This window comes from Hyaena hyaena, unplaced genomic scaffold (genome assembly GCF_003009895.1).
Source record: "Hyaena hyaena isolate Hyena2069 unplaced genomic scaffold, ASM300989v1 scaffold_101, whole genome shotgun sequence".
NCBI lineage: Eukaryota > Metazoa > Chordata > Mammalia > Carnivora > Hyaenidae > Hyaena > Hyaena hyaena.
In genome coordinates, this window is record NW_024080733.1 from 1,052,569 (window position 1) to 1,071,884 (window position 19,316).

The following is a 19,316-nucleotide window of genomic DNA, read 5'->3' on the forward strand; positions in this document are numbered from 1 at the left end:
GAGAGCTGGTAGCGCCAACGGAAGCCACCTGGGTGCTTCCCGCTCGAGGTGCATGAGGGACACTTCTAGATAGTCAGACCCTGCCTGCCCCATCTGGAACGGCCCGTCTTTCTGGTTAAACGCTGTTTCCACCCACATGCTGGAAAGCCAGCTCCTCTCTCTCCAGGGCATTTCACTTCTGGGAGACGTGCCATTTCTGGGAAGCGCCTGGGTACTTGCTCCTGGAATGCCTTTCCCCATCCTGGTGCCTTGGAAATCGGGCTCTTAGAGCTGAATGCCCTCTAGTTGACTGCCTTGCCTGTACACAGGGATCTGGTTTTAAAGTCCTCTTCTGCCAAAAGTGGCCATACCCGGCGTAGGAGGGTGTCCGGCCTCTGGGACGCTCTCCCAGCTTGGCCGCTGGGGCCCGGTCCTCTGTGTCTGGGGACACACATGTCACCTTGTACCACTGTTGCTCCCGCCTGCCCTCACCCTCCCTTGCAAGACGCTGAATCTCAAGTGGGGTTCCTTCCTCTCTCTCGGTTGATGGGACCCCCTTTCCGCCAAGGAGCTCGTGCTCGCTTTTTCACGATGTCTCGGCCTTGGAGCCCATTTAGCGTCTCTGTGGAGGGAATTCTTTGCCCAGAGGCAGTAAAAAGTTTCATCTCCGTCCTTGCTCCTTAAGGGTTCGCGCGGTAACCCTTCACCAAAGCTGGTGGAAGGGACTCTTGTCTGTTTCGCTAACATCTGTATCCCAGGACCCGGAATGATGTCAGGTGTGGGTTTAGGTGTTCTAGTCAGTACTTGACCAAGGAAGGAAGTTATCAGCCACACAAATGGATTTTACGTTTATGGAAACAGAGCGTTAATGGTGAATGGGATACTAATGACTCCCCGGTGTCTAATTTACCTTTAACAGTTTGCCTTTTGGAGAGCACAGTGTTCATGGGTGATGGACTTTTGGCCTGTGACCTGGATTCTCCCTCTTCAGCTCCACTGTGCTTGGACTCGTGTTTTTAGGATTGACAGGCAGTGAGAACCTTCTAGAATGGCCAACTGTTTGCATAGTGTCTGGGGCTCGGCTTCCATGATGTTCCATGGAAGAATTAGGGGTCCATACCAGGAACCTGGAGAAGAAACATGGCAAATCGCCAAGGAGAAAGATGCAGTTAATTTTTGCTTTTTTTGTTGACTGATGTTTTGTGGGTATGTTTCTGCTCTTCTTTCCCCAGTTGTCTTCTAATAGCACAGATAGAGATTGTCCCCCCCCCGAGTCTGTACTTTTTTTCTCTAATGTGTGGCTCAGGTCCTTAGCCCTTGTGGGGCAGGCTGTCACTTCTCCAGAGAGGAAAATCCTTTTCCCGTGTTGTATATGCTTCACCGAGCTGAACACAGCCGTCTTCGCAGACCTGAGAGAGACTTAGGTGCCATCTAGATGCTTCCTTGCAACAACTCTGCAGGACACAGTCCAAGAAAGGATAGCATACACTCTCGCTAGGTGGCGTTCACCCAACATCAGATTCCAGTTCTTGGATTTCGATGAGCGGATTCCCTCAGGGAAATGAGGTACGCTCCTTTATTGGGCAGGCGAGGCAGGGAGAGAGAATTATTTGACAGTTCTCTAAAAAAAAAAAAAAACAAAAAAAAAACATAGATTAAACAAACAAATCTCTCGAGAATCAAAGTCCAGTGATTGTGATTAATCATTATCTTAACTTTTTAATTTTTTTTTTTTTTTTTTTTTGCTTGTTTGCTTTGGTCGTAGTGGTAGTGCCATCTGGCCACCGGGCTATCTACATTTCATTCTGAGATCGGCCCTGGACTTTGTGACATACCCTTCCCTCTGAGTATTGCAATGCGCCGGGTTGTCATATGGTCTCCGCGGGGAGAAGGAAGAATTTGTTGGGGCGCCTGGGTGGCACAGTCAGTTAAGCGTCCCACTTTTGATCTTGGTTCAGGTCATGATCTCACAGTTCATGGGTTCGAGTCCCGCATCAGGCTCTGTGCTGTCAGTGCGGAGCCTGCTTGGGATTCTCTCTCTCTGCTCCCTCTGCCTCTCCCCTGCTTGTGTGTTTGTCTTTTTCTCTAAATAAATAAACTTTAAAAAAAAAAAAAAAAAAAGGAAGGAGGTCCCTGAAAGTCACTGCTGGCAACACTGTGGGCCACTTGTAGGCCTGGCCACTGGCCACTCTGGGGACACGTAGGAAGCGGGCATCTGGGCTTGGAAGGCCACATATATCAGCTAAGTGCTGCCCAGAGCCCAGCAGCAGAAAGTGTAGGAAGGGCTCTTTTTTTCAGGTGTACATATATGGTTGAAATGAAACACACACAGACACACACACACACACACACACAATTTTCCTCCTGGTGAATTAATCAGCTTGTTGATAGTGTATTTTCTCGATTTATTGGCACTGACAATGGCAATTGTTGTCTATGGGAGGTGGGTGGAGAGGAGAGTACCATTTCCCACAAAGGTTGGAAAACGAAGTTTCTCTTGTAAATGCTGAAAGGTCAGGAGATGTTGCATGTGTGGCTGAAGCTATATATGTATTTCTGTGTATATGTTGGACATTATTCTAGGGTTTTAATTTCCTACTTCGAATCCCACCTGCCAATAGTAATCACTGAAATGAAGGATTGACTGAATTTTTTTTAAATGACACGATTGAGAAATGGCATTTATATTTGTATTTGGAGATATGGTTAGGTGATCGGCTTTTAGGTTTTCTGAATATCTTTATCAGGAATGTGAATAGAGGTAAACTCTAACAGCGTAATACCTGATTTTCTTATTCTGCTTACTTATGTTCAACTGTACCTGTTAATAATTAAGTACTTGTGGGGTACCTGGGCGGCTCAGATGGATAAGCATCAGACTCTTGATCTCGACTCAGGTCATGATCTCATGGTTTGTGGGGTCAAACCCTGCATCCAGCTCTGCACTGACAGTGCAGAGCCTGCTTGGGATTCTCTTTCTCCCTCTCTCTGCCCCTCCCTCACTCACACTCTTTCTCTCAAAATAAATAAACATTTCAAAAAAATTAAATACTTGCAAGTGGCATCTGTGAGACTAGAGATTAATTGGTGTGCCCAAGGTATTTCAGCAGAATGTTGACTTAAAACTGCACCAGGTTTTAGCTGCTCAGAGGTCAGCAAAAACAGCTTGCCCAGTGAACATGGCTCAGGTTTAAAATGCCTTCACAGGCTGGAACTTTACTTCCCATCCAGATGGAAGTGTGTAAGGACTTTGGCCTTTACACATGTGGTCGGGACTTTTCCGCCCAGCACTGTGAAGAAAGCTTCCCCTTATCTCTCTGCTCTGACCCAGCACTTTCAGATATATGGGTTTCCCCCTCCCACACCAAACAATTCTCTGACACTAGCTGGGTGTGTCCTTACTGGGTTCAGCCATTTACTAGAGCATTCTTGGAACTCAGGCACATGGTTTACTAATCAGGTTACTAGTTATTGTAAAGGATATAGCTCAGGAACAGTCAGGGAGGAGAGGCTCAGAGCAAGGTATGGGGGGGAAGGGGTTCGAGGATCCCATGCTGGGCACACTACCGCCCAGGCTCCTCCCTGTGTGTACCAGCCTGGGAGCTCTCCAGGACCTATGGGGTTAGGTATTTTGATATTGGCGCTTCACTGCGTAGGCATGACTGATTACATCATTGGCCGCTGGTGATGAGCCCAGTGTCCAGCTCCCACTCAAGGTCAGGGAGCAGGACTGGGCCCGTCCATGGTCCACTCCTTGGCGGCCAGCCCCCAGCCCGTGATTACCTCCTGGCTTTCCAAAAAGCACCCCAGCAACCTGAACTCAGGTGTGGTGGAAAGGGCCGCGTAACGAGTAACAAAAGGTGATGTTTTATAACAAAAGATGACCCTCTCACCTTCATGAAAGCCCTAGCTCTCTCTGAGGAGCAGTAACAACAAAAAAAGACCAGATACCAGAACCAAAGATGCCCCCATTGCTCTTATGGTTTAGGAAATTACAAGGGTCTCAGGAGCCTAGTGCCAGGATCCCTAAGGGCAGACCAAGATCTCTGTATCCTATTCTGTCACAGCCTCACAAGTACCATTGATTTTCCCCCCTCCTTTAACTTAATAACCTATCCCTCTCTTGGGTTTCAGCATCTCAGGCAGGCCTGCCCGGCCCTGCCTCACGAGCGTACCTTCTACATGAAGATGGGAGGGAGCGCGCAGACTTTGCATATTAACAGGTGCTCACGTGGGTCCGGGAAGGACGGGCAGTACATACGTGTATCTTGAACACACCGGGCACCTAGCGTTTCTTGAAGGTGCCGACTAATTCAGTGAAGCCGATTCCGTGTCCTCTTTCCTAGCCAGTGAAGGAGGCCACTAGATGGCGCTGTGCACCCAGCAGGGCGTATGGTGAGGGAGGCAGGGGGGGCCGGAAGGCCGAGCCTCGCCTGTGACTTAAGTTTTTCTCTGTGCCCACAGTTAGCTGGTGGGTGCCTGGCCTCCTCCCGGCTTGGCTTACGGAAGACATGTGCCCCAATGCGCCCTGAATTATCTATGAGCCAAACATGAATTTGTTTCACCGACTTTGTAGCTATTTTAGAAGGAAAGCTTGCTCTGTTTGCTGGTGGCTGTGAGGCCAGGTGCATATGTGAGTTTGAGAGCAAATGAGCTGCTCAGATATTTGGGACAAAAGTGAGTGTCCAGTTTGGGACTGGGTTATTTGCGGAAGCAAAATAACTATTAATAACTTGATTTACAACCGTGTTGTCTGACCTATATTTGTGCAGTAAATACATCCTCTGGAATCCGCGTGATGTGAGACTGAGTATGTAAGATCGTTTTTACCTTCCCCTTCATGTGCAGTGCGGGGGTGGTGCAGTCTCTCCGAAAGTATTTGGCATCAAGTTTGCACGGAATAGATACTTCATCGTAGCACTCCTTTCCAGAAGCATCTGCCTCATGCTTGTCCTGTGTGTTTGCTCCTCCACAGAAGGGCTTTCACGGGGTGGGCGGTTGGTCCGCGTGTGGTGGGTTCATGCAGGAGCCACAGGGACAAGGAAGGCAAGGGCCCGAGGGACCCATCCCGCATGACACAGGATGCACTCACAGAATGTGAGCCATTCCGGGCGTTTCTGTGAGAACGGAGTGTCACCTCAGTAATGTCTGCAGTAAGTTATAAAAGAACATGATGGAGATGGGTCTTCCTTGGAATCAATCCTTTATTTATTTGTTTATTTATTTTTATTTCTGAGAGAGACAGACAGTGTGAGCAGGGGAGGGTCAGAGAGAGAGGGAGACACAGAATCTGAAATAGGCTCCAGGCTCTGAGCTGTCAGCACCGAGCCCGACGTGGGGCTCAAACCCACAAATCGTGAGATCATGACCTGAGCCGAAGTTGGACGCTTAACTGACTGAGCCACCCAGGCGCCCCTGAATCGATCCTTTATTACCCTTGCCTGGAAGATTCCATTATTTGTCTATGCTAGATTTAACAGAGTTTCAGTAAAATCCCAGAACGCTAAATGAGTCTATTATCTGGATAGATGAAATGCTAATTGAGCGACAGAAATATTAAAGTTTGTCCCAGGCTGGGACATTTTAGAATCTTTAAAAAGTTTTGTTTTGAGGGACGCCTGGGTGGCTCAGTCCGTTAAGCCGTCCGACTCTTGATTTCGGCTCAGGTTGTGATCTTACAGTTTGTGAGATCGAGCCCCAAGTTGGGCTCTGCGCTGAGGGCATGGAGCCTGCTTGCGGTCCTCTCTCTTCCTCTCTGTCTGCTCCTATCCTGCTTATGTACTCGCTGTCTCTTAAAATGAATAAACATTAAAAAAATGGTTTTGCTTTTGCCTTAAGGGCTGTGGGAAATATGCATGTTTGATACATGCTGGTCACAGTGGTTATAACCTATGACATGAGTGTTACCAGATTAACCTGCTTTGTCTAACGTGTGCACAGCTCAACATCTTAGTAGCAAGAGTTTTGGGGAGCTCACGTTACATTTATGCCCTGGGGTCCACTTGACCTTGATGTTTACTCTGAGCCATCTCACAATACTTTGTGGTCCCACAAGTGTAGTGGCCTGAGAGCAGAGAGCCATGACCCAGTGGGAGCGACCTGGTTGGCCCTGAGGTGGAGCAGGAGGGAAAGGACAGAGGACACCAGGGACTGCTGTCTGTGGGTACCATCAGGGGCTTCCAGAACACTTAGGGAGACAGACTCCGAGGAGGGGCTGCCAGGGGGAAATCAAGACACTGTATTTTCTCTGAAGAATTCTGCCCTTCGGATGCCTGGGTGGCTCAGTAGGTTAAGCGTCCGACTCTTGATTTCGGTTCAGGCCATGATCTCATGGCTCATGAGTTTGAGCCCTGAGTCGGGCCCTGTTCTGACAGCTAGCAGCCCGCTTGGGATCCTCTCTCTCTCTCTCTCTCTGTCTCTCTGCCCCTCCCCTGATGGTGTGCATGCTCTCACTGTCTCTCTTTCTCTCTCTCGAAATAAATAAGCTTTAAAAAAAAAACAACAAAAAAAGAACTCTGAGAGTGCGCTTCTCTTCCCACCTGATTTATCAGGGGGCAGAAGTGACTGTGGTGGCCACTGTATTCTGCTGGGTCTTCTCCTGCTTTGGGGCACATGTGACTGGCAGCCAGGCGACACCCCACGGCCCGTGGCGCCCCTCCCCAGCCCCGGCATCTGGTCCCCCCTCCCCCTCCCCAGGCATTCCAGAAGGCCGGCTCTGTAACTACAGTGAACTCTGTGTGTCACCTCCTATTGGCTCTTAAACGGCCCATTAAGAGAGAAACACCGAGTTGTTTATAGGATGAGTTAGGGCGGCCTGGGCTCAATCCTGTTCCCGAGCCCCGATCAGGCAGCTATTCCTTGGAAGCTAAATATGAGTGAAGGATGCTTTCTAGAAGCTTCCTGAAGCCCCAGTGTGACTTGTGCATTTTCTCAGAAGGCGCTCCATAGACACACAAGTGGCTGGCTCTCTTCAGGCGGCCGTCGTCCGAAAGTTCTGTCCTTGCTGAATTCTGCTTCCTCACGTGGCCTCTGGACAAGGGTGTGTGCGTGCCTCTCCCCTCCAGGGCCTGGATTTTCCGTCAGCCCCGCTCTTCCCGCGTAGCTGCCTGCCCCCTGAGCCCTGAGCAAGGGCTTCCCCTCTGCGATATGCTGCTTATTGATTACACGGCACTCGTGAAATCTCAGTTCAGCCCTTTGGTCCTTGTGATATCTGGTCGCGGGAGCGATACTTGACCATGCATAAGCCAGGCTCTAGCAGCCGCGGGCCCTAGAGACGCGAGGAGGCCCTGCTCACAGGTCGGGGTGTGGGTCTTCGTCCGCTCTGCTCAGACAGCTCTTGGTTGTTCTCAGTTCCAACAGCGAAATCATGTCCCTGCTGCTTCAGAAGCACCTGATGCTCTCCCGTCCATCTGTCCGTCCTGCTCGGGGCCCAGTGTGGGCCCTCTAAAGTCTCCGGTGTATAATGACCCCTTCCAGGCCTTCCCCAGACCCCTCTCCCTGTCGTTATTGCCTGCAAGGTACAGAGGGGGGTTGGTCTGTGGCCTTTCTTCCTGCTTCTGCCTAAATCTGTTCTCTGCACCCCCCATCTGATCAAGCCCCGCCCCCTGCCATTGCAACCACCAGGTTCCCGAGTTCTCTGCCCCTTTGACCTCCACACCTTCCTTTTGTTTTGCTCTGTCTTCTTGGGCCCTCTTGCCTGACGAGACGGAGAAGCCGAAGCCAAGGGACCCGAGGCGTTTGCATGCGGACTGGGACAGGCAGGGACAGCAAGTTCCAGAAAGGTCCGTGAGCTCATGCCCTGAGCGTGCGCCTGGAGAGGCCAGCCCGGTAGCTGCAGAAGGGTTTTGAGATCGAAGGTTCGCCGCGTCGCACTTGCGTCCTCTTGGGCGAGGTCCTGGCTTCCCCCGGGCTGCTCCTCGGCCCTTAGACTGGGTGGCAGTCGTGACCTGGGTTGTGTCCTGAGGAGTGGATGAGACGGATCTGGGCCCGGCTCTGCCGCAGAGCAGGGTGATGCCCTCCCCTCACCCACCCCGCGGGCCCCGGGTCGGGCCGTAGAGGCAGTGAAACGGCCGGGCCTGGTGCCGCGGGCCTGGAGCCCATGAGAGGAGGGCTGGGGCGACAGGGTCACAGCAGGTGTCTCCTCTGGGGCCGGAACGAGCGTGAGGTCCCGGCTTGGCCAGGGCCTTGCTGTCTTGGGCCCCGAGCCCCTTGGGCCGAGCGGGTGGTCCTTCCAGGAGCACATAAGCCTGCGAGTTAGGGGACGGGCAGAGTGCTCCAGGGGGTGAGCTGCGTTCACGCCTTGTTCACGCTGGCCGTGTTAAAAGTGACAGGGCACGGGGCGCCTGGGGGGCTCGGTCGCGTGAGTGTCCGACTTCTGCTCAGGTCATGATCTCAGAATTCGTGAGTTCGAGCCCCGTGTCGGGCTCTGTGCTGTCAGCTCAGAGCCTGGAGCCGTTTCCAGTCCTGTCTCTCTCTACCCCTGCCCTGCTCATGTGTGCTCGCTCTCTCTCTCTCTCTCTCTCTGTCTCAAAAATAAATAAACATTAAAAAAATTGTTTAAAAAAACCAAAGTGACAGAGCAGAAAATGCAGAGAAGGGAGGCGGGGCTGTTCGGTTCCAGCAGGTTACAAGTAGGAGAAGCAAACTCAGAGCAGTGTAAGCACCCGGTGGCGGGAGCAATGCAGGGGTGCTTCGTGGAGCCCCGGCCGAGTATGGGCAGGCCTTAGGAGGAACACGTGCTGAGCCACGCTGGGCTGCTCAGAGCCTGGCCTCCTTCCCCAGCCTTCCGTCTCTGCCTCCGGCCCTGGCCACCCACCCCCACATCTCTGGGCGTGCCAGGTTATACCCCTCATCGTGTGCAGTCCGGGTTCTTCAGAGAAACAGAACCATGGAGATGTGCATTTATATGTGTATGGAGGGGGCGGGGTAAGAAGTTGGCTCCCATGACTGTGTGGTTGCATGTCCAGAATCTGCAGGGTAGGGCGGGGGGCTAGGAGCCCGGGGAAGAGTTGCAGTTCGGGTCCAGAGCCAGACCCTTCCTCGGGGATTTATAGGGATTTTTTTTCTCTTAAGGACCTTCACCTGATTGGACGAGGCCCACCCACAGCCATGCAGGGCAGTCTGCTTTGTTCAGAGTCTACTGACGTAAATGTTCATCTCACCTGAAAAATACCTTCACAGAAACATCTAGTCATGTCTGACCAAATGTCTGCGTCCCAGCCAAGCTGACACATAAAATGTCACATCAAAGTGTCTATGTTTACCCCTGCTGTTCTCTGACCTTCTGTCCGGCGTTCAGGCCTTCTGTGAGGCTTCCTCAGGCTCTCAGGCCAGTTGGGGGAGCTGGAGGTCTGCAGGTGCACAGTCCGTCCGCAGGCAGCCGTGAGCCCGCCCGTGAGCCTGTCTGCGTGGCTGGGGCATTCCTGGAGCCCTTAGCTGGCCCAGGCCGCTCCTGTGTCGGGTGCTCTTTTGCACCTGGGTCTCTCTGGAATTTTGCCTCATTAGGGCTCGACGTCCAGGTCTGGCCGCCTGAGGCCGGAGCAGCAGGGCCATGCTGCACAGCATGGCTGTGTGCGGCCCGTCCAGCCTGGGGGTGCAGGCTAGAGGTGCTCCGAAGGGCGTGCAGACGCTGGAAGTGCGGCTGGACCGTGATTACCAAGGAGCCTCTGGAATATCGGCGAAAATTCATAAATGTAACACGTATGATTCCTTATGGGATTTATATTCTCAGTTGTGCTCGTCTCCCTACTCCTGATATTTTAAAATATTGTGAGGGGCACCTGGTGGCTCAGTCGTGGTTAGTTTAGCTCAGGTCATGATCTCGCAGTCCGTGGGTTCGAGCCCTGCATCGGGCTCTGTGCTGACAGCTTGGAGTCTGGAGCCTGTTTCGGATTCTGTGTCTCCCTCTGTCTCTGCCCCTCCCCCACTCATGCTCGGTCTCTCTCTCGCTCTCTCAAAAATAAACATTAAAAAAACAGTAATAAGTTAAACAAAACAAAATAAAACAAAAAATTAAAACAAAAGAAAAGAAAGCAAAATAAAATAAAACAACACAATAAAATAAAACAAAATAAGAGTGTGAGCTTTGGAAGCTGACCCCTAGGATGCCCATGTGGCTGTGACCCTCACTGCTGCTAAAGTTTTGTTCTGTTCTGTTCTGTTCTCTTCCCGCCTGGCCTTGGCTGCGCAGAGGATGACGTAGATCTGGAAGCCCTGGTGAACGATGTGAGTGCGTCCCTGGAGAGCCTGTACCCGGCGTGCGGCATGCAGTCGGACACGGCGCCCCTGCTGCAGAACGGCCAGCACGCCCGCAGCCCGCCGCCCTCAGGAGCACGGTCCCCGCAGCCGCAGGCGGCCCCGAGACTGCAGGTGCAGCGCTCGCAGCCCATGCACATCCTCGCCGTCAGGTGGGCCCCGGGGCCTTGACGGCCGCGTCCCCGAGAGTGAGGGGGGGCCATCACCCAGGCACCACGCCACTCTCTGCTGCGTACATCAGTTCCTTTCCTCTGCAGCTTGGTCCCCCGGGGTCAGACTTGGTACCCGGCTCAGTTCTGGTTACTTTTATTGAGCCGGACACTGTGGCTGGGGTCGGGGGAGGGGGTCGCCCTAAGAGAATGCTCTGGAAATGATGAAGGAATGACCAGGCAGTCAGTGGACGGCTCCAGAGCCTCACTGCCCAGAGTGGGGTGTGGGGGGATCAGAGCAGTGCTCCCTCTGGGGCTGTCAGACTGGGTGCCACCTTTGACACGTGATCACATTCCATCGGTATTCCTGGAAATAGCAGGAGGGACTTCTGGGAAGTGGGGGAGGGTTCCTCGGAAGTGGCAGATCTCGGATTTGGGCGTTGAAGGGTGAGTAGGAGTCGGTGGGCGCCGGGTGGGGAGAAGAGCTGCGCCCCTGTTGTCGCAGGGGCAAAGTTTCCTTCCTTTACGGGTGAGCGACACCGCATGGGGCGCACCACATTATTTTTATGGAGCTGCCGTCGCTGGCCCACATGGGCGCACGCGGAGTAAACAAGCCTGCCGCCGAAGGGTGGTCCCACGCGGGTGCACTTATGTGCCGAATCTAGGGTAGTCGAACTTCTAGAAGCAGAGAGTAGGAGTACCGGATGCCAGGGCCGAGGGGAGGGCATCAGGAGATGTGGGACACAGCGTTCGGAGCGTTGGTTTTACAAGACGAGCAAGTCCTGGGGACAGACATCCTGCGGCACGGAGAGCACGTGAGGGTGAGGACAGGGAGCTGTGTGCGGGAAACCCGCTGAGAGGGAGGGAGGAGCTTTGACAGGAGGAATGGGGGCGGGGGTTGGAGGTTGTGGCTGTTGATGGCAAGGCAGACTGGTGACGGACCGCACGAATGCTTATGACACCCCCGGTCATTCACGTTAAATACGCACAGCGTTGCGTGTGCCTGCTACACCTCCGCGGGGTGGCTTGAACAGAAGATGCTGCCGGCAGGTGCGGGCCAGATCCCAAAGGCGTCTCAGCCGTCGAGGGGGAGAATTTGAACAGGCAAGCGAGGAGATGGGGTTGAGGTTTTGGCAAATAATTCTGGCAGCCTGGTGTCCGGGGGTGGCGGGGTAGAGCACGGCTGACTCAGGCTGTTTCAGTGTCCAGGCTAGAGATGGTGGTGTCCTGACCCCGATGAAGAGAGGGGATGGATGGGAGTTCTCACACCTGGATTGGGGAGGGGGAGGGGCAGCGCACTCAGAGTGTCTCTAGCCCATCTCCGCCTGGGAGGTGGGTGGACCGGTGTGGCCGCCGCCCCGTCCCTGTTGGCTCTGAAGGTTTTCAGGGGAGGATGGAGCGATGGGGGTGGGTGGGTGAGGGGCCGAGGCCAGCCTCCCAGCCTCCCCACACTTTCCAGTGCGAGGCTATACGGTGCCCTCCATCTCGGGCCTCAGTCAAGCCGGGGTTCTTGGGGCTGCTGGTTCCTCAGCATTGCATCGTCTGGAGATCTCGCTTCCTTTCATTGGGTTGGGGATAGGGCAGGGTGGTCTTCTCTGCTTCCGGAAACTTCTGTGAGGCCCTTTCCAGTCTGACATCCCAGGTCTCCTGCAGCTGGGTAGCCTTCTTGCCAGGGTAGTCTGTTATGTCTGGGGGAGTTCAGAGCTGTCTGCAGGGGGGCGTAGTGGCTCCACGGCCTGTGGTCGGCCGCCCCCTGGCTGCCTGCCTCCCCCCTCCATCATCCTGGTGTTTACGCCCGGCTGCGCTTTCTCCAGCAACAGCCCTGTGCCCTCGGCCCCTGCAGAGCTCAGTCTGGAGCGAGGCGCTCTTTTCTCCCATGTGCTTGAGGTCCGGGGTCTCTCAGTCACCCGTCCCTGGAAGGGTGGGAGGCCCCTGGGAAGACGGGGCTCAGCCGCAGCAGTGACGGTGCTTGGAGCCGAGGTGGGGCAGGCGATGGTGCAGGAGGCCTGGGCCTGTTGGCCCCCCGGGGCCCTTGAGCTCAAGTTTGGGCCGAACTCAGCCCTACGCCCGGGGGCTGCCTGTGTTACATCCGATGGGGGTGCAGGGACAGGTGTGCACCCAGGGCATCTTACTTTTGGGTGCATTTAAAAAATGGGGTGACCCATATGAGATACTCAAAGATATCTTTCATAAGTGAGGCCTTGTATTGAGCACTTCCTGTGTGTGCGGAGCACTTCCTGTGTATAGTCTCTGTTGAGTCCTTGCTTATTAGCTAGTGCAGTAGCCACCACAACCCTACGAGGGGGGTGATATCATGGGTCTCATTGTCCAGGTGAGGAAACTGAGGCACCGGGGGACGTGAGAGGCCCACACCTGGTGAGTAGGGAGTCCGGACGCAAACCCAGCCGGAAGGGCCCTGAGGGGCTCAGGACGCACTGGGCATGGGGCTGCAGAGGAGACCCGCAGAGTGGGGTGTGGAGTGCAGAGCAGAAGTTGGGGAAGGCAGAGTGGGCTTCCTGGAAGAGGCTGCAGCTGAGCCGTCTGATCCTGAGGGAGCTGACAGCGGGGAAAGCAGAGGGCGTGTTCTAGCCCAGGCAGGTGGCAGACCCCAGGTCTGGCCCTTCTCGTCCCCGACCCCCCGACATCCCTGCATCCTGTCTCCCTTTCTACGCCTCGTTCCGTAATTGTGCAGGGACACAGCTCTGGAGTGGGAACGTTCTCCAACCCTGTGTCGTTTCCCTTGGTTTTGCCTTGGCCGACGCTTGTGTCCTGCTGGGAAGCCAGCGCTGGACTCTTCTTTTCCTTTTAATTTGTAAGAATAACGTATTGATGTGCAATTCACATCGCATAAAATTAATTACTTAAAGTGTCCATTTCACGGTCGCCTGGGGGGCTCAATCAGTTAAGCGCCCGACCCTTGATTTCAGCTCAGCTCATGCATGATCTCACAGTTCATGAGTTCGGGCCCCGCATCGGGCTCTGCGCTAGCAGCACAGAACCTGCTTGGGATTCTATCTCTCTCTCTCTCTCCCCCTCCACCTCTCCTTCACTCCTGCTCTCTCTCAAAAATAAATAAGCATTAAAAAAATTAAAGTGTACAATTCAGGTGTATTTACTAGACTCCCAGCCACCACGTCTATCTATTTCCGGAATGTTCCCACCATGCTAGAGGAAATGCCTACCCATTAAGTGGTGTCTCCACATTCCCCCTTCCCACATCCCCTGGCAACCACCAGTCCACACGTGCTCTGTTGCTGTGGACTTAGCTGTTCTGGCTGCTTTGTCAGCGTGTACCCTCCTTGGTCACTTGGCCTTTTTTTTTTTTTTTTAACAAAGATGTATTTTTCAAAGATGAGTTTTAGGGTCATAGCACAATGGAGATAAATGTCTAAAGGTCCCCCATATACCCCCTGCCGACACACGCACAGCCTCCTGCATTATCCACGTCCCCCACCGGGTGGCGCCTTTGTTACAGTTGATGACCCTGCGTGGACACTTGTCATCAGCCACAGTGCATGGTTTACCCGAGGGTTTGCTCGGTGTTGGACGTTGTGTGGGTTTGGACAGATGTATAACATATAATGACACTACCATGCAGAGTATTCTCGCCGTCCTAAAAACCACGGCTTGCTTGCTTGCTTGCTTGCTTGCTTTCTTTTTCTTTCATTCATTTTGAGAGAGGGCGAAAGTGAGCAACAGGCAGAAATAGAGAGAGAGGGAGGGAGAGAGAACAGAAGCGGGCTCACCTGAAGCAAGGCTCGTGCTCACCTGTTGTAGGGCTCGAACTCACAAACAGATCATGACCTGAGCCCAAGTCAGAGCTTAACCGACTGAGTCCCCCAGGCACCCCCAAAACATACGGCTTTTAAAGGTTTTCAGAACAACCCCATTAAGAGAAGCTTTTGGGGACAACTAGAGCATTAGAACACTGGCATCTTGTATAGAAGTCGAAACAGAATAAAAGTTTCGTGCTTCAGGATGGTCACCGGTCAGTGGTCGTTGGGGGCTCTCCTCCTCCTCTCGTGCTCTGTAGGGTAAGGGACAGCGTGCCAGCCGGACACCTTGGCCGTGACAGAGACTGGCGTGGCAAGAGTGGGGTTTCCTGACAGCGCACATCCACTCTCTGGCACAATGTGGGGGCTGCGGCACACCACGGCGCTGACCCCTTCCCGCCCCGGGACCGTGTGTGCCATAGGCAGGCGCATCCTGGTCCCCGCAGAATGGCTGGGCAGGCCCTCCAGCGTCAGGATCGCTTGGTAAACAGAGAGCCTCTGACGTGATCACTGCATTTCTCTAGCGGCCAGACTCCCAAGAAAGCGAATGGGTCGTTAATGTAGTCCAACTGTGAAAGGAGCCTGGAAAATTCTTGGAAGACTCCGCCTACAAGGGGCGCAGGGCTTACGTCAGCAAGGACCGGGAATGCTGGGCGGCAGCAGGGCTCAGGCCGCAGCGCAGGGTGGGCGTCTGGACACTGGGCGGTGCTGCCCTCGGAGGACTGTGTGGCCAGGCAGTGTGGCCCGGAAGCCACCGGCAGGACCCTGGGGATAGGAAACAGGGACCCTTTGCAGCCGTTTCTCCTTCGACTTGGAACTTTATTCTTCTGTTTTCATAACTGTATCTGGTCCGTCATCCTGTGGGTGTTTGGCTTTGCTGTACGACGAGTGGGTTTTGCGTTGTCGGGAGGAAATAAATGCCAACAAGCAGGCAGCCTGGTGCTTCCCCTGCAGTGATGTGGCGGAAACACGGGCGCTTGTGTCCCGGGGAGGACCGCTGTGCAAGGCCTTTATTTCCGATTCAGTACCAACAACCTTTTTTGTGTATGCAAGCCTTCATCCTGCAGCCCAGACCAGGACACGGGGAGCCTCTTCTCAGGCGTTCGGAGGAGCACTGGCTTCAAGGTCACTGAACATAGTTGTTCTCGTGGAGGCTCTCTTACCTGCAAAACCTCTTCACACATCAGTGTTCACGGAACAGAACCCATGAGGTGTTTGGACAAAACGTCTAGGATGTGTCATGTGCAGAGCATGGGGTTTTTTTGTTTTGTTTTTTAAAGTTTATTTATTTTAAGAGAGAGAGAGAGAGAGAGCTAGTGGGGGAGGGGCAGACACACGGGGACAGAGGATCTGAAGCCGGCTCCGAGCTGTCAGCACAGAGCCCAATGCGGGGCTCGAACTCACAAACCGTGAGACCATGACCTGAGTCGAAGTGGGGGGCTCAGCCGACTGAGTGCCCTCCCCCACTCCCAGGTGCCCCTTGGGGCATCAAGCATCCTCCCCGGATGTTTAATGGGTGAGGGAATCAGTGCCTTTTAAGTCTGAGAATGGCAGCCCCTGGGGGGAAAAGCAAAAAAGCAAAACCCATTGTCATGGCACAGTAAACGCAGCCGTTTTTAAGTGCACATTGCCTGGTGCATACGCTTCCATTCTAGCTCTAGAACTTGCTCATCTTGCAGAAGTGACGCTCTGTGCCCATGAAGCCATGACTCCCCATCCCCTGCCCACCAGCCGCCGGCATCTTCCCATCATGCTGGCTAGGGTTCTGGAAACCCTAGGCACCTCACAGAAGTAGGATTGCACAAGATCTGTGCTTTCGTGACCGGCTGACTTCACCCGGCACCACGTCCTCAGGAGGTACCTGGGCGTCAGAGTTCCATTCCTCGGTCAGGCTGGATAGTGTCCCCTTGGATGCATAGACCACATCTGTTTTATCCATTCGCACATCGGTGGGATGCCCCAGGGGACCGATGTGACTAGTCCCGTGGGGAACACGGATACCTGTCAGGGTCCGTCTTTAGTTTCCTTGGGGATGTCCCCAGACATGGGGCTCCTGGATCGTGTCGGCGGGTGGCAGCTTTTAACGAGCGGTTGTGTCTCTCCTCCCAGACGCCTGCAGGAAGAAGACGACCAGTTCCGAACCTCTTCTCTGCCGGCCATCCCCAACCCTTTCCCGGAGCTCTGCGGCCCCGGGAGCCCCCCGCTGCTGACCAGGGGTTCCTTACCTCCCAGCCAGGCGGCTGCGAAGCAGGTGAGCATGCAGCGCCCGGCCACCCGGCTGTGGTCAGGACCAATGCGCTGGCTCATTATTTTTAGATGAGGGGAGGGCATTTGTGGGGTCTTTTCATTCTTTTCCTCTCGCTGCTGTATTTTGCCTTATAAAGCGTTCCAATTCCTTAGGCGCAGTTCCATTTGTTATGTCAGTGACATATCTAACGTGTTTCAGAGTCTCATAAAAGCAATGGAAAAAATAGCAGTTTGGTGCTTAAAAATGAATTTTATTTAGTTCCCTTTAAAAATTCCCCCACCACGTCCTCTTCATTGGCCAGGAACTCTGGATAAACGAGGTGTTTCTCAGGCACCGGAACTTGGGTACAGTTGAAGACTTTGCATATTACGTTCCTGATCTGGAGTGTGATCTGTGCGAGGCAGAAACACGTTGACCCAGAAGATGACAGCCACCTTTAGAAACTAACCGTTTCTGCCTTGAAAGTAGGACTCTGAGCCAGATTTGCATAGCCATTGTCCTCTGGGAGGAAACCGGGACCAGAGGCTTCAGTAACTTTCCCAGAGTCACATTGGCAGCGATCGACGTGTCTGGGAACCAGGCCGGCAGCTCCATCTGTCCAGGTTGGCAGGGTCTGGGCCACACTGGGTCGCAGGTCTGGGAGGGAGACCCGGTGATGCTATAGTGGGGGGGGTGGGGGCGGTGGCAGTGGTATAACTACGATGTGACGCCAGCCTCTAACGTTCACGGAATGATCCTTATGTGCCAGGGATTGTTCTAAGCAGTTTCCATGTTTATTGATTTGTTCACTTATTCCTGGAAATACCCCTAAGAGTCAAGTGCAAATGTTCTCCATTTCACAGTTGGGAAACTAAAACCTGGCTGTAATTGTTGGTCCGGGGCAGGACCCCAGTGTGCGTGGCGGGGCAGGGCGTGACCCCCAGAGTGAGCAGTGGGACTGGGTGTGGACACACACACACACACACCCCGCCATGTGAGCGACGGGCTGGGTTTGAGCTGACACTAGGATCCTGAGCTTCTGATTTGAGCCATTGAACTCCGTGCCTCCTGGGATCTTGACTTTCTTTACGCCAAGTGTATTTCAGAAGATTCTTTGCCTTTTCTCCGAGGATCACGTTCTTTCATTCTGACTGCACTTTTCCTGCCTTTGCTGTCTTCATACGTGACAGCCACCTCCCCCTTTGCACACCCACCCACCCCGCACCTGCTGCCGCCCCCGGGGCCCGCCCTCTCAGGAGGGAGGTGTTCTGTCTAAGCTCCCATGGTCTGACCTCATGCCTCCAGGGCAGGCTGCCCTCTGCCATCGACACTCAGAAGCTGAGGTTGTGTCCCTGTCTGGGAGCCAGTGCTGGTGGGACTGCAGCTCTTTGTCACATGCCTCCAGGGCATCTGGGACGCCTGCCTCCCTGGTGACCTTATGCTTCAAATAAGGGTCTAGACAGCCTGTCTGTGGATCGGTCACCGGGGTTGTTTACAGCATTACCCGTCCTAAAATAAGACCGGGAAAATCTCATCTGGCGCTCGCGGCCATTGGCAAGAGAGCAGGCCTCCGCCCCCCCCGGGCTGTCCAACTCTGCAAGCAGAGTCCGGAAACTCAGGAATTCTGCCTGCTGTTTTGCTCGGGGTCGGAGTGTCTGCGTCTCTGTGGCTGGGCCCCTTCGGCTGGTGGCCCCTGCAGACACCGGAAAGATGCTTCACACTTTGCTCTACTTGTGAGAAGTCCACGTTCCTCGTGCTGGAACTGGCCCAGGGGGGACGCTGCCTAGCCCTCCTAGGTTCCGACCTTGGCTCTCTGGAGCTGTGTGTCATGGCACAGACGCCGAGGTCACCCAGAAGTCTGGAGATGCGGCCCAGCCTCTCGGGCCCAGACGGTGAGGGCGTTGCTGCCTACGGTCAGAGTCCGGCGTTTGGACCCCTTCTCCCCACCTGCCTGGAGGGGAAGGGATACTTGATGTTTGGCTCCTTTCACACGAAGTCAGAGGGAGATAGATCCCGTAGCCGAGTTCTTCCGAAGTTGTGTAAACAGAGGTGGCCCCGTCACACCGCCCCTTTGCCGGGCCCAGCGTGGTCAGCGTGGGGAAAGAAGAGAGCGTATTTCCCCTTTGGGCCGGTGAGGCCATCAGGAGCAGCCTCTACCTGTCTGCGAGTCAGAGGTTTGAACAGTCGTGTGGTAGGGAAGCCATTCCTGCCTGAGGCAGCGTGGCTACACTGTTCTTCCAGGATCCCGGAAGCCCGCCTTCACCTTCCTTCTCCAGGGACCAGCTGCTGGGGGCAGGAGTGTCAGGTGCAGGTCGGTGCACCCAGCTCCGGAGAGCGAGTGCCTGATGTGGGCTGGGTGCTGCCTGTTGCACGGGCGTCCTGCTCACCGTGGGGCGGGGAGACTGCGGGGTGCACAGTACTCCCGCGTGGTGCTCAGGACCCCTGTGTGGTAGGCAGTACTCGCGAGAAGTGGTGCGGGGTACACCTGCGTGGTGTGAAGTACTCTCGAGTGGTACGCAGGACCCCCGCGCGGTGCACAGTACTCCCAAGTGGTATGTGGGATCTCTGTGTGGTGCGCAGTACTCCCGCATGGTGTGGGGGATGGCTGCGTGGTGCCGAGGACCCCCGCGTGTTACTGAGGATGCCCATGTGGGGTGCAGGAGCCCTCCGTGGCGGGACCGCCTCTGTGGCTGCATGCAGGACCCTGGGACAGACAGCTAGGGGGGCGGTAGGCTGATGAGGTCAGGGACTCCTGGGGGCGTCGTTCTGTCGCCTACACAGCAGGGCTCCTTGGGAGACCTGGAAGCTGCAGGCTGGGCACCCAGCAGAGGTGGAGGAGGCAGCCGGGTTCGCCGCTCAGTGCAGGGCCCAGAGAATTCAGCAGTGGACACCATCCCCGGGGGAGAGGAGCCCTCAGCCCTGACCCTCAGGGGG

The 19,316-nt window shown here is 54.6% G+C and overlaps 1 protein-coding gene across 4 annotated transcripts in view; it reads left to right on the forward strand.

Moving 5' to 3' along the window:
• Positions 1 to 19,316, forward strand: part of GRB10 (growth factor receptor bound protein 10) — a 169,070-nt gene that overhangs the window by 89,093 nt on the left and 60,661 nt on the right. For all 4 annotated transcript variants that reach the window (XM_039235703.1, XM_039235704.1, XM_039235706.1 and 1 more), the window contains 2 exons: positions 10,169 to 10,385; positions 16,265 to 16,406. In XM_039235703.1, the coding sequence (XP_039091634.1) occupies positions 10,169 to 10,385; positions 16,265 to 16,406 (359 nt within the window). The remainder of the gene's footprint in view (positions 1 to 10,168; positions 10,386 to 16,264; positions 16,407 to 19,316) is intronic.